Here is a 13,349-nt window from a genome sequence, read left to right on the forward strand (position 1 = left end):
GTTTCCTCCTGTAACCTTCCTAAGAGCCTTTACAAACCAAATGATTATTTACCCACTTTAAAGATGAAGAAGCTGAGAAGCAACATCCAACCAAAGAGAGAGTAGTCCACTGCCAGTGGTCAGTGGTTATCTGTCCTCCCGGGCCATAGGTGACAGCCCAGGTTCAAGATCGTGGGGGGCGGGGGAGACTTTAAGTTTTCCCAGGGTTCTTTTGGAAAACAAGAATCTTTCACCCACAGCCTTCCCCTCTGCCTTAGGCGCTTTCTCTTGTCAGGTCCTCTGGCCAGATCTCTATCTTCCTCACAAAACTAATTTTCTATCAGCATCCTTTTCAAGAGTACTTCCTGGTTCAAATTTCTTTAACTTGTATATATCTGAAGAGCTTGTTGACTTTAGGATATATTTATTTTTGCCAGGACAAATCTCAGAAATAAATATTTACAAAGCCTGGCTCCCCCCCAGCCCCCGTTCTTTTCTTGCTTGAGAAGGGAAGAGATGGAGTTGTTGATGGTTTGCTTGCCCAGTGTGCACAAAGCCCTGGATTTGATTCCCATCACCACATAAAACAGGCATGGGGGTTCATGCCTCTAATTTGAGCATTCAGAAGGTAAATGTAGAAGGATCAGAAGTTCAAGGCCCCCCTTAGCTGCATAGCCAGTTCAAAGTCAGCAGAGAGAGAGAGAGAGAGAGAGAGAGAGAGAGAGAGACAGAGAGAGAGAGACAGAGACAGACAGAGAGACAGAGACAGACAGAGACAGACACAGAGACACAGAGACAGACAGAGAGACAGAGAATGAGCGAGAACGCCCTAAATTTAGTGGTTTAGACCTTTAATCCCAGCACTTGAGAGGCAGAGACAAGTGGATTTCTGTAGCTTCAAGGCCAACCTGGCTTACACAGTGAAACCCCGTCTTTAAAAAAGAGGAAGAAAAAGGAAAATAAATAAATGGAGAGAGGGAGGGAGAAAGAGAAAAATAAGAAAAGAGTAAAAGTGAGAAAGAAATAGAGACGGGGACAGCAAAACAAATCTTTAGCAATTCTCTCTAGCCTGCACTGTCCCATCATGTGAGCCTCAGGTCACTGTTGATATATCTGACTTGCTGGCTGTGCCCCATGCAAGGAACCCAAGGCTAAGAAAGTTGTCTTCATGTGTGTATTGCCTGTAGAGTATATAGCAATGGAATGTGGGTGAGTACTTACTTGTAGAATATTGTCAAAGTCTTACTATGTCCAACTATAAGCAGTGCTGACATCACTGGTTTTGTAGACTTTTCATGAGCTTATAGTTCTGTTTTATAATCTATATTTTAATAATTTCTCAGAATCCAGAAGCCAAATGAGGTGTCCTCACCTCCTACCACCTCTGCAACCATTCCTCCAACAGTACAAGCCCAGCCCAGAGTGTCCACCATTCAGCAGGTAAAAGAATCTAAGTCAAACACAAGTGACCATGACCACCTTGCATGGTCCAGTCATGCTCCTCGTGTATAATCTATCATTAATCACTTTGTCTTCTGCCCATGAGCTCATGGCTTCTGATGGCTTTGGAAACCTAGTCTCTAACTCCTTGGGAAAACAAAGGAAAAGAGACATTTGACATGTTAATCCACAGCATCCCTGTTTTATAAAAAGTGCCAATCATATGTTGACCAATGGATGCACATCTTACCTTCCTTGCATGGAACTTGGCTTCTCCTTACTAGACAAGGAGGAAGTTGGTGGGTTTGTTGTTGTTGTTTTAGAAAACTCATAAAGACATCTTTCAAGTTGGTGATGATGTTTATTAGAAAACACCCACTGTATAGAAACATATTCAGTAAAAGTTTTAAGCAGAGCTGGAGAAATGGCTCAATGGTTAAGATTAAGTATTGCTCTTGCAGAGGACCTGATTTGGTCCCCAGCCTGTACTTTGAGTTCATAACCAACAGTGATTCCAGTTCCTGGGGAATCAGCTGCCTCTTTTGGCTTCCACAGATACTGGCAGGCACGTGCACAAGCAGAGATACAGACCTATACACATAACTAAAACTAAAATAAAATCTACAAGGTTTCCAGGCATCTTCTATCCATATATAAAAATATTTATCTATGCATATACTTTAAAACATGAAATTATACTTTCTAAGTGTGTCTACTGCACGCTTACGAGGATCTAAATAAATATATTTAACATATTGATTTACAACTTAAAAAAATATTCCCAATTACTTACCTAACCCCCTCAGTCATGCAGAAGTCAACTTTGAATCCAAATACATTGGTCTTTCTATCATGATTTACATAGCCCCGGGACTTGATAAGCTACTCACCTAGACCTTCAGGGGGATGGGGGAGTGTATTCTGGAGCTAGCCTGTCCTAGGAAGAAATGCAGTAGATTTGGTCTACAATCGCAAGTCCATGACTCCTGCATTTAGAAAACAAGGTCTTTTGACTTGAGGTTAGTGTTGGGACAAAGCCTGTAGGTTTGTTATCTTTAGGTCTCTCCATTCAGTAACCTGGGTGACAGTGACTGTACTGCTGATTCTCTCTAACAGTGTCAGAGTCCTACCAACTATTTGCAAGGCCTGAACGGGAAACCCATCATTGCAGCACCAGTGTTTACGAAGGTAATCGAAAAAGATTTCTTTCTGTCAGGGCTTTAAACACCACGGAACCCAGACAAAGGACCTTTGACCAGCAGAGTTTATCTCAGGATTTGTTTTTTGGGAGTACAGTGTAGGACTTAAGGTATTTTGTGTTTCAGAAGTCCCCATGGTATTACAGTTAGACCCAGGTTTATTGGTTTTATTTTACTTTTTTTGAGCTAGGATCGAATATATCCCAGACTGGCCTTGAACTTACTTGTAATTTAAGATGACCTTGAACTTCTGATTCTTTTTACCTTAATCTCTTGAACACTGAGGTTAAAGATGTATGTGGCTACACCCAATTTATCCATTGCTAGGAACTGAACTCAGGGCCTTGCATGTGCTAGGCAAAATTCCATCAGCTAAGCTGTATCCCTAGCCCATCTCCAAATCCCAGGTCTTCCCCCACCTCCTCCTCCTTCTCCTCCTTCCCTTCCTCCTCCTCTTCCTCCTTTTCCTCCTCTTCCTTCTTCCTCTTCCTCCTTTTCCTCCTCTTCCTTCTTCCTCTTCCTTTTTTTTTCTCCTCACTTCCTTTTGTTTTTACTAAAACAAGTGACAATTTTATTTTCACCTGTTACACTACAAGTGAAAACTGCACTTTTTAAAAAAAAATTTTTCACTTCTCCCTTCCAAAACTATTCTGTTAGGGGAAAGTTTTCCTTGTTATGCAGCTAGGAAAAAACAAAACAAAACAAAAAAACAAAACAGAAAAAAAAACCCAGAAAACAAAAGACACTCAGGCTCAGCACAGCAATCTCCTGGTGAAACAGAATAAGAAACAAAACCGATAGAGAACCTTCTGCTCTGATCTGTCTGGCTGAGTCATGGCAGGCAGAGTGGCCACCCTCATAGGACAGGCGGAGGAGGCCCGGGAATCCCAGGGATGTAGCCTCCCATGGATGACCGAGTTTCTAGGGCAGGTCCCATCCCAGGAGGAGGAGGGCCCCTCATTGGCATCATGGGAGGGCCTTTCATGTGGGGTGCAGGCATCATGCCAGGGTGTGGAGGACCCTGGAGACTGGGGAGAGGTGGGCTCATGGCCCCTGCAGGAGGAGGAGCAAAGAATGGAGCTGGGGGTACCTTTCCTTGTTGATCTGCCGCTGTCGTTTTGTCAGTCAGGCCTACTCTTCCATCTGTTCATTTCTGGTAATAGTCTTTCACATTGCCTTTGTTTTCCTATCACTGCAGCCTCACAGATGGAGAATCACTGGTAAGATACGTATCACAGAAGTGACCATAAACTTAAGCATGTTGCTCCTCAGGCTGTAGACTATGGAGTTCCACATCATCCCATGTCTCTGATTTCTAATGACACTTTCTGTAATGAGGGAAATGTACTCACTGCTAATCTCACTGACCTTTATGACCATTCTAAAGCCTGTTAAACAGTCACTCCTGGAGATCATGGGACAGGGAGATCACATGACAGGATTCTGGCCACTTGTTATTCTAGAGATGGATCCCGACTTTCAGGAGAATCTGATTCTCCAAAGGATTGCCTTTGGTGCTCAAGGAAACAGAGCTAAGTGATCTTGGGAGATTTAACATAAAGTCTGGCTTAGGACATAGAGCTTGCTCTTCTGTTCTGTGGTATTAGCAACTGTGGAATTATCCAATTCTAAATCACGCAGTCTTTGTATTTTGAACTTGAAAATTCAGTCAGAGGTTTTCGTTTACAAAGGGAAAAGCTAAGGGAGGGTTAGAGAGATTAAACTAAAACTCAGCTGGTGTCGCAGGACTGGTTAATGGTAGGATTAGGGGTCAGAACAAGTTTCCTACTTGTAATACTGAGATTCTTTGAACAACACATGCCATTGCCCAAGACAATGAATTCAAAGGTGAAAACTAAATCATGTCGGATATTTTATATTTTGAAAAGTAAATATGTCTCCATAATATTCTTCTTAGTATGAGTATGTAGGCCCAAGGAGATTTTTATTCTAAAAGGAATATGGTTGGAGCCATAGATATTAATTGTGGGTAATTTTGTTTTCCAAGGGTCATTAGTAATGTCTAGAAACACTTTCTGTTCTCACATGAGTGGGCCATGCTAGCGGCATGCAGAATATTGTTAAGCACCCTAGTACACAGGGTGCCAGCCCTTGTCCTCCAGCAAAGAATTATCTAGCCCCAGATCTCTAGAGTGCCCAAGATGAGGAAGCCCTGTTTTAAGAAAATTGGCACGTGTGGTCTTTCCTCGAGGTACTGATAACCCTTGCTAGATTCACAAATGTCCCAAAAGGGGAGCTCCGCATATTGGATGAGATCATCCAAGATGGCTTCCCAAAACTCATCATGGAGTCTAGCGTGATCCTTGTCTACCCATTTCCATCTCAATTAGACACATATTCTTATGCGAATAAGGTATCTATTTATTTTAAAGATTCATTTAATATTCTGCCTCTGGTGTTTGAGCCTCACTATTGTGAAAGATTGGATGTAGGAAAACACCATGTCATGATTAGTAAACACAAGACTCTGAAGAGGAATTGTGGAGTGGAGTGGAGTTGTGGATGGGCTATGTGTGTGTGTATGTGTGATGTATGTGTATGTATATGTGTATATGTACAGGTGTGTATATGTCTCTGTGTATATGTGTGTGCGTTTGTATATTCATATGAGTGTATATATCTATGTATGTGTGTCAGTTAACCTATTTCTGTCATCTCTTATTGACACTGCTAAGTCAGATAGTCTTACGATAGAGCATATAAGTGACACAGAAAGAAAGCAATGTATCATGCTCATTTGTTACAGGTTAGAGACCATGCTGACTCTTCAAAAGTAGCTAAACCACCAGATACACCACATCTGGTCCCAGCAAAGTCTTCCCATTCTCAGCACCTAAGCTCAGGTGTGCTAGGATTCACATGGCTCAGAACACATGCTGTTTATATTTCCCAGTCATCCTGAAAGCTATGTATGTATGCAGATAGGGACAATGATGCAACCCCTATAACCCTAACAGTCGGGAAGCTGAGGCAGAGAGGCTGCTCAAGGCCAGCCTGGGCACATAGAAAGATCCTTTCTCAAAAGCTAAGTTCCAAAAGCTAGTTTTCTTTCTTTCTCTCTTTCTTTCTTTCTTTCTTTCTTTCTTTCTTTCTTTCTTTCTTTCTTCCTCTCTCTCTCTCTCTCTCTCTCTCTCTCTCTCTCTCTCTTCTTCCCTCCCTCCCTCCCTCCCTTCCTTCCTTCCTTCTTTAAAAAAATCTGGGTTCAGGGTGTAGCTCAGTGGTTAGGTAGTTGCCTACCAAGCACAGAGCCCTGGGTTTATCCCCCAGGATTTGGGGGGAGGGTGGCGACAGCGGCACAGAGACAGAGAGAGACAGAGATACAGAGACAGAGGGAGTCAGATAGGGCCCTTTGTATTAATTCTATTTCATATTAATTTAATTTTCAAGGTCACTCATAGCATCCATTTTAACTGCATTTACTGAGGCGACTCTGGTTGCCTCTTTCTGATTAGATGTTCTGGGTGGCAGATACAAATGCCTTTGACATAAAAATGGGGAAATGAATCGATCATTAAATATGGTGAAGTCTAAAAACGTTAGCTTGCTGGTAGGAAATCAGCTCTCAGATTTGAGCTATGGGAAGGCCTTTTCTGCCAGCTGCATGTAGGCTTTTGCCTCTGTAAATGGGATCAGGATGGCCCGGGGACATGGGGCACCAGGATAGGCTGGGGTTCAAATTCCAGAGAGACTTATCAGCCCCAGTGTGCTTGCGTTAGTTTCCGTCAGTGAGGGCGGGATTGAGGTCACAGTCACTGCCAGTGTCATTAGCGAATATCTGAGTCACAGTTACCGAGGATGGTATTACGCCACTGAGCAGTGCTAGCAGGTGATTTGCATACATCGGCCCAGGTTACTCCGTCTCTGTTTACCTCTTTAGAGACGTCTGGCAGTGCAGTTCCTCTGACTCATTTTCCATACAGCCCAACAAAGCATTTCTTTGCCAATTATGGCAAGACAGCATTTTATTTTTAAAAGCCGTGATTGGAGAGTGGAGTTTTATTTAACTCCTTTCCCCCCTGATGACAGAGAATGCTTGCAGGCTTTCAGGACTAGGCTTCTCTGTGTAGCCCTGGCTGTCCTGGAACTTGCTCTGTAGACCAGGCTGGCCTCGAACTCCACCTGCCTCTGCTTCCCAAGAGCCAGGATTAAAGATGTGACCACCACCCTGTGTGTATATTCCTTTTATAGAAGGTTTAAGTGAAAAGGAGAATTGCCCTACCAAACAATGCCATTGTTAAGAGCACACCATAAGTCCCAGTATGCTTATTCATACAGAGTGCCTGGTGACAGTTGGTTGTCTTGTGACATAAACATGTGCTTATGAATGCTAGGCAAATGCTCTGCCACTGAGCTACAACCCCAGCCCTGCTTCTTGTTGTTGTTGTTGTTGTTGTTGTTGTTGTTGTCGTCGTCGTCGTCGTCGTCGTCCTCGTCGTCGTTGTTGTTGTTTTAGGCAAAGCCTCAGGCTGTCCTCAAACTCTCCGAGTAGCAGTGGATGACTTTGAACTCTGGGTCTTTCTGCTTTCACCTGCTGAGTGCCGTGCTACAATGTATCCGTGAGCACACCTGCTCTTAGCAGTGCTGGGAATCCAACCCAGGGGTTTGTGCCTGCTAGGCAGCCTCTCTTATCAATGGAGTTATATTCTCAGCCCACCTTGTATGCTTTGTTTCTTTTAATGTTTCACGTGTATTCACATATTTGGTGTGGGTGTGGGTACAGATACATGCATAAGATTAGAGACAACTTGCGGGAGTCAGGTCTGTTCCTCTACCCTGTATGTTTTCAGGGATGGGATTTAGGTTCTCAATCTTGACAAGTATCCTTCCCCTTTGAGCCATCTCACCGCGTTTCCTGTGTTTTGAAACACTCTGTGTTTGGAGCTAGACCACCCTTCCTCCTCCTCTTTGCAACATCAAAAACACTTCACTCTGCTTAGGAAGAGAACAGCACTCACACATCTTGAGTGTGGAGGGAGGGAGGTGACCAAATTAGAATCTTGCTCCTGTCACCTCCCACTCCATGGCAGCTGCCCTGGCCGGCTTTCAAGGCTGCAGCAGCCCTGGCTCTGGTAGCTTCAGCAGTAACTTGAAGATCATAAGGGGGCAGGGGAAGCGAGAATTTCAAGAGTGCTACATTATATAACCACAGAGGCAGGAAACCCTGAAATAACTGGGCCAGTGGCCAGATCCAGATTTCTCAAGGCTTCACCGTCCCTCCTCCCAACCCACCAATCCCAGAGACTTCTGCATCCTTAGCCTGGAGCACCTATGATAACCAAACTGACATGGCCCAAGTATGGTAGTCAGAGGACAACTTGTGGGAGTCTGTTTTCTCCTCTCACCATGTAGGTCCTGGAATCAAACTTATCCTCAGGTGGCAAGCACCTTTGCCTGCTGAGCTATCTCACCATCTCCCATTGGTCTATAATCTTTCTTGGCCAACTGTAAGGCACTATACACATTTACATGCTTCATGTCCAAAGAGGCTGAAACATTTGGATTTTTTTTTTCTTTTCTTTTTTTTCGGAGCTGGGGACCGAACCCAGGGCCTTGCACTTGCTAGGCAAGCACTCTACCACTGAGCTAAATCCCCAACTCCTGGATTTAAAAAGATAAATAACAAAATGAACCTTAGAGCTATGCTTAAAAAATATTTTATTTTATGCAGATGAGTGTTTTTAATTTGTCTGCATATATGTATGTGCACCCCATTCATACTTATATCCAAGGCCAGAGGAGTACATTAGACCCCCTTGAACTGCAGCTATAGACAATTGTGAGTCACCATGTGGATGCTGGTACTCAAGCTTTGGTCTTCTTCGAGAACAAGTGCTCCTAACTGATAATGCATTTTAACCAGTAAGGGAGATGCTGTTTCTGTTTTCATTTTGTTTTGTTTTGTTTGTTGGGTTTTTTTGTTTGTTTGTTTGTTTGTTTGTTTGTTTTGGTTTTGGGGGGTTTTTGGTGGTGGTGGTGGGTTTTCTTGTTTTCTAGACAGGGTCTCAATATGTAGCTCTGGTTGTCCTAGAATTTACTACATAGACCAGGCTGACCTCAAACAGAGATTCACCTGCCTCTGCCACCCAAGCACTGGAGCTAAAGGGTGCCACTATGTCTGGCTGAAATGCCGTTTGTGAAGGCATCCTTGTGTTGAGTCTGCCAGCCAAGATTGACTAAGCAGGAACCCCCATTTATGGCACTTGACTCTATAGGGCAGGGGCGAAGCAAGCATGTATTTAAATCTATTCTGTAGTAATACTTCCATCTCTGGAAGCTTCAGAATATCTTCAGGAAGAGAAGGGACAAAGGGCCCAGGGCTACCTGGTCATGAAGAATGTCCTGACTGTGTCGGATGTGTAACGAATGAACTCGAGCACAAACTCTGCAGTGACAAATGAGACAGTTTTGTACTTTGGCCATTGTTTTTACTTCAGGGGAATGTGGACTTTTGACTATAGAGACTTTATTTCAGATCCATAATTTCTAGTAAAGATTAACTCAGGCTTTCTCAGTTGAGGACTGTCTCATTTAGCCTGTTCACCTTGATTGAAATTAGGTAAACGTCATCAAGTTTGAACTCCTTATGTGTGTTTGTGTGGGTTTTGTTACTGTGATGAAATACAAGACCGGATCCTTTATACAGAAGAGAAGTTTATGTACCTTACAGGTTTGGAGTTTCAAGGGTCTAACAGTGGTGTTGCCTCAGCTCTGGTAACACAATGATGGGGAAGAGAAAGAATAGGAAGAGAATCACACAGAGAGACGGGGTTTTAAAGAAGAAAGGAGGGCCTAGAGAGATAGCTTGGAGGTTAAGAGTACTTGCTGCTCTTCCAGAGGTCCTGTATTCTATTTCCAGCTCCCACACGATGGCTCACAACCATCCATAACTCCAGTTCCAGAGGAGGATCCAGCCCCCTCCTCCCCTCTCCTCCCTGAGCACCAGGCATATAGACGTGGCCCCTAGACAGACATGCAGGTGAATGCCACACATAAAAGTTCTTTTGAAAAAAGAAATGAAGAGAAAAGGAGCCAGTAACAACCTCTCAATTCACCTCTTTTAACACTGTGATACTGGGGAATGAGCTTCTAAGGTGTGAATGTTTAGGGAGATGTATTGTGTGATCCCCATCAGCATCACAGCACTGGAGGATGCCTGAGGTCTACTGCTGTGACTACTACAGCGCCATCCACACTGTGTCCTAATGGCTTAACTAATCTGTATGTGTGAGTAGGTACACGGGCCATCTCCTGAAGAGACTTTGTACACAACCTTGGATTTTCCAAGTCTAGTAGTGCACACCTCTGGTTCCAGCACTCAGGAGACGGAGGCAGGAAAATCAAGAGTTCATCCTCAGCTACATAACAAGGCTACTTTAATCTAAAAAATGAAAACAAAACAGCTCCAGGAAGATGGCTCAGTTGTGGGGCTGAAGGAAAACCTTAGCAGTAGAGAGACTACTACTTTTCCAAGGACCAGAGTTCAGAGGACTACACCAGGCAGCTCATGATAGCTTGTAACTCCAGCTGGTGCATTCTTTTGGTCTCACTCCACCCACATACAAGTACATAAGCATACACATATACACATAATTAAAAATAAAAAAATTATGTGGATAAACTTTTAAGAAAAAGAAAAATAAACCTACGGTTTGCAACAATACCGGCTTTGACTTTCAGCAACTATTCCTGAGAGGCTTGTAAGATCACCCTTGGACCCTTCTCTTTTGGGTATTGACCCCTGCTAGCATGAACTTCTACCTCCTACCCTAGACATTAGCAGGCCTACTCTGTACACAGTAGCACTGTGGGTATCTTGGCTGACCTTTCAAATAGAACACAGGTCTCCACTTTCATTGTCAAATGAAAAATTACAACCACCAGACAGGGCTTCTGTCAGCTGTGACACAGCCTCTCAAGAGGTTCCTTCTGCAAAACAGCTTCGCAGACCCTCTGCTGAGAACCAACTTAGCAAACAAATTGAGCCACAAGCCACATTAGAACCTGTAGATTGGCTTCTTTCTGTATAGATCCATTTAATAAACCTGCCATATATCAATTACACAATCCATTCGGCCACTACTGTTTTCAACTGGGGACTGTTGATTTGATTTGTTTACCTCAGAAGTAATGAACATTCCATTGAGAATTAATTCCAGGGGTTGGGGATTTAACTCAGTGGTAGAGCGCTTGCCTAGCAAGCACAAGGCCCTGGGTTCGGTCCCCAGCTCGGGGGGGGGGGGGGATTTTCTCGGAGGTCAGGGAAGAGCATAGCATGCATCAGATGCATGGATGTTGCCTGCTGTCTAGCGGACGTGCAGAATGACTAGATTTTTCAATCCAATAGCACTTTTATTAATTCGGAACCCACTCTGTTATTTGGGTCATGAATGATTTCAGGAAATAAATTTGGGACTACGGAAAGAACAAAGTACTGACATTGAACTACAGTGCCCCCTGGCTGTCATGATGCCAATTCACAGACACCTCCGAATTAAAAGTCAACAGCTATGTGCACTGAGGTCAGAGTTTTCAACCTTGGGACGATGGGACAAGACCTTGTCATCTACAAAACTCACGATTGAAAACTGTTCCACTAACCAAAACCACCCCACTTTGTAATACTTCTAAGTAGGTTTGTGATTTTTGTGTAAGGCATCACTCCGTAGCTGTTGTAGATGTCGTAGCCCACATCACTAGACAAGGGTTATAAATGTGTCAGAGCAATGCACAAATAGAATGTTTGTTTTTGTAGACAAGAACTGTAAAAAAAAATGACAAATTATAGGAGTGGATGACAAAAGAAATAAAAAACTAACAAATAATAACAGAAGTTAGGAAAAAACCCTCCTTCACTCAAAGTGTCTTACCTAATATTTAATAAACTTGATCAGCACTGAAGTGCAGGTAAAGTAGAACAATGAGGGGGCTGCACCGATGGCTCAGCGGTTAAGAGCCCTGGCTGTTCTTCCAGAGGTCCTGAGTTCAATTCCCAGCAACCACATGGTGATTCACAACCATCTGTAATGGGATCCGATGCCCTCTTCTGGTGTGTCTGAAGACAGCTACAGTGTACTCACTCACATACATTAAATAAATAAATAAATAAATCTGTAAAGGGGGAATAATGAGGAAAGAACCTTGGAAGGTTGGATGGTGCTATCTTTAGAGTAAAGCTGCCAGAGACATAGATGATGTGGGGGAAAAAAATCCAAGGGCGAGCCTCCCTAGGAGTAGGATATGGTCCCCAAATGCATTGGTCATAACAGTACTTCTGTCATCCCAGATGCTGCAGAACTTGTCAGCCTCTGAGGGGCAGCTGGTTGTCTTTGAGTGCAGAGTGAAAGGGGCCCCGTCTCCGAAAGTCGAGTGGTACAGAGAAGGAACCTTAATCGAAGACTCCCCAGACTTCAGGATCTTACAAAAGAGTAAGTTGACACTTTTCTGATAGTTTTGCTTTTTAAAATAAGGGTTCCATATAGGTTTTTAAAAATGTTTATACACATATATTTACATTATATATTAATATATATTAAATATATGTCTTTTAAAAAGCTAACACAAAGGGGTTGGAGAGATGGCTCAACAGTTAAGAGCACTGACTGCTCCTCCAGAGGACATGGTCTTAATTCTCAGCTCCCATTTGGAGACTCTCAGCTGTCTATAGCTCCAGTTCCAGGTCTGCTGCTCTCTTCTGGCCTCTGTGGGTACTGGAAGCATGGTGTACACAGACATAAATACAGACAAAAACACTCATGGGTAAAAGTTCTGTTCAGATGTCTTAAACTAATATAAAATCACTTATCAGAATGTCTTCTAAGGCTGGGCATGGTGGCCTTTGACCCCCAGCAGTCTGGAGGCAGAGGCAGGTGGATCTCAGAGTTCAAGGCCAGCCAGGGCTACACAGAGAAACCCTTTCTCAAAAACAAAACTAAAGAATGTCTCCAGGGCTGGAGAGATGGCTCAGTGGTTAAGAGCATTGACTGCAGCACAAGGCCCTGGGTTCGGTCCTCAGCTCCGGAAAAAAAAAAAAAAAGCATTGACTGCTCTTCCAGAGGTCCTGAGTTCAATTCCCAGCAACCACATGGTGGCTCACAACCATCTATAATTCCAATGCCCTCTTCTGGTGTGTCTGAAGACAGCAACAGTATACGCACATACATGAAATAAATAAACCTTTTTTAAAGAAAGAATGTCTCCTAAGATAAATTGTATTAATATATTGGTATACATTTTCCAAGATTTCTCCATACATACTTTAATTAAAAAAATCTGTCTTTTTTTTTTGTTGTTGTTTTAATTGATTTCACATTTTGAGACAGGGTCTTACTGTATAGCTCTTGCTGACCTGGAATTTATGTAGACCAGGATTGCCTTGAATTCAAGGAGATTCCCCTGCCTTTTCCTTTCAAGTGTTGATACTAAAAGCATGTTCCACCACGCCCAAACATAATTGATTTTTTACACCAGAATTTATAGACATCTTTTCATATTGCTATGTTGTTCTTAGTTTTACGTATTATTTTAAATTTTAGTTACAGGTATTTATTGTGTCTGTATGTGTGGCTACATGTATACAGCACACCTGTTGCGGTTGGAGGACAGCTTGTGGGTTCTCCACTTTCACTGTGTGGTTCCTGCTGATTCAAATCAGGTGATCCGCCTTGGCGACAAGTACCTTTACCCGTCGAGCCATTTTGCCAGCCATTATAC

The 13,349-nt window shown here is 43.2% G+C and overlaps 1 protein-coding gene and 1 pseudogene across 1 annotated transcript in view; one reads left to right on the forward strand and one right to left on the reverse strand.

Annotated features, from left to right (window-relative positions):
• The window catches only part of Mypn (myopalladin), an 85,596-nt gene that overhangs the window by 38,310 nt on the left and 33,937 nt on the right, over nt 1-13,349 (forward strand). The window contains exons 5-7 of the mRNA NM_001368817.1: nt 1,323-1,419; nt 2,536-2,607; nt 11,923-12,064. Coding sequence (NP_001355746.1) covers nt 1,323-1,419; nt 2,536-2,607; nt 11,923-12,064 — 311 coding nt within the window. The remainder of the gene's footprint in view (nt 1-1,322; nt 1,420-2,535; nt 2,608-11,922; nt 12,065-13,349) is intronic.
• On the reverse strand, nt 3,371-4,677 carry LOC103694425 (U1 small nuclear ribonucleoprotein C pseudogene; annotated as a pseudogene).

The sequence above is a fragment of the Rattus norvegicus genome, chromosome 20 (assembly GCF_036323735.1).
Source record: "Rattus norvegicus strain BN/NHsdMcwi chromosome 20, GRCr8, whole genome shotgun sequence".
NCBI lineage: Eukaryota > Metazoa > Chordata > Mammalia > Rodentia > Muridae > Rattus > Rattus norvegicus.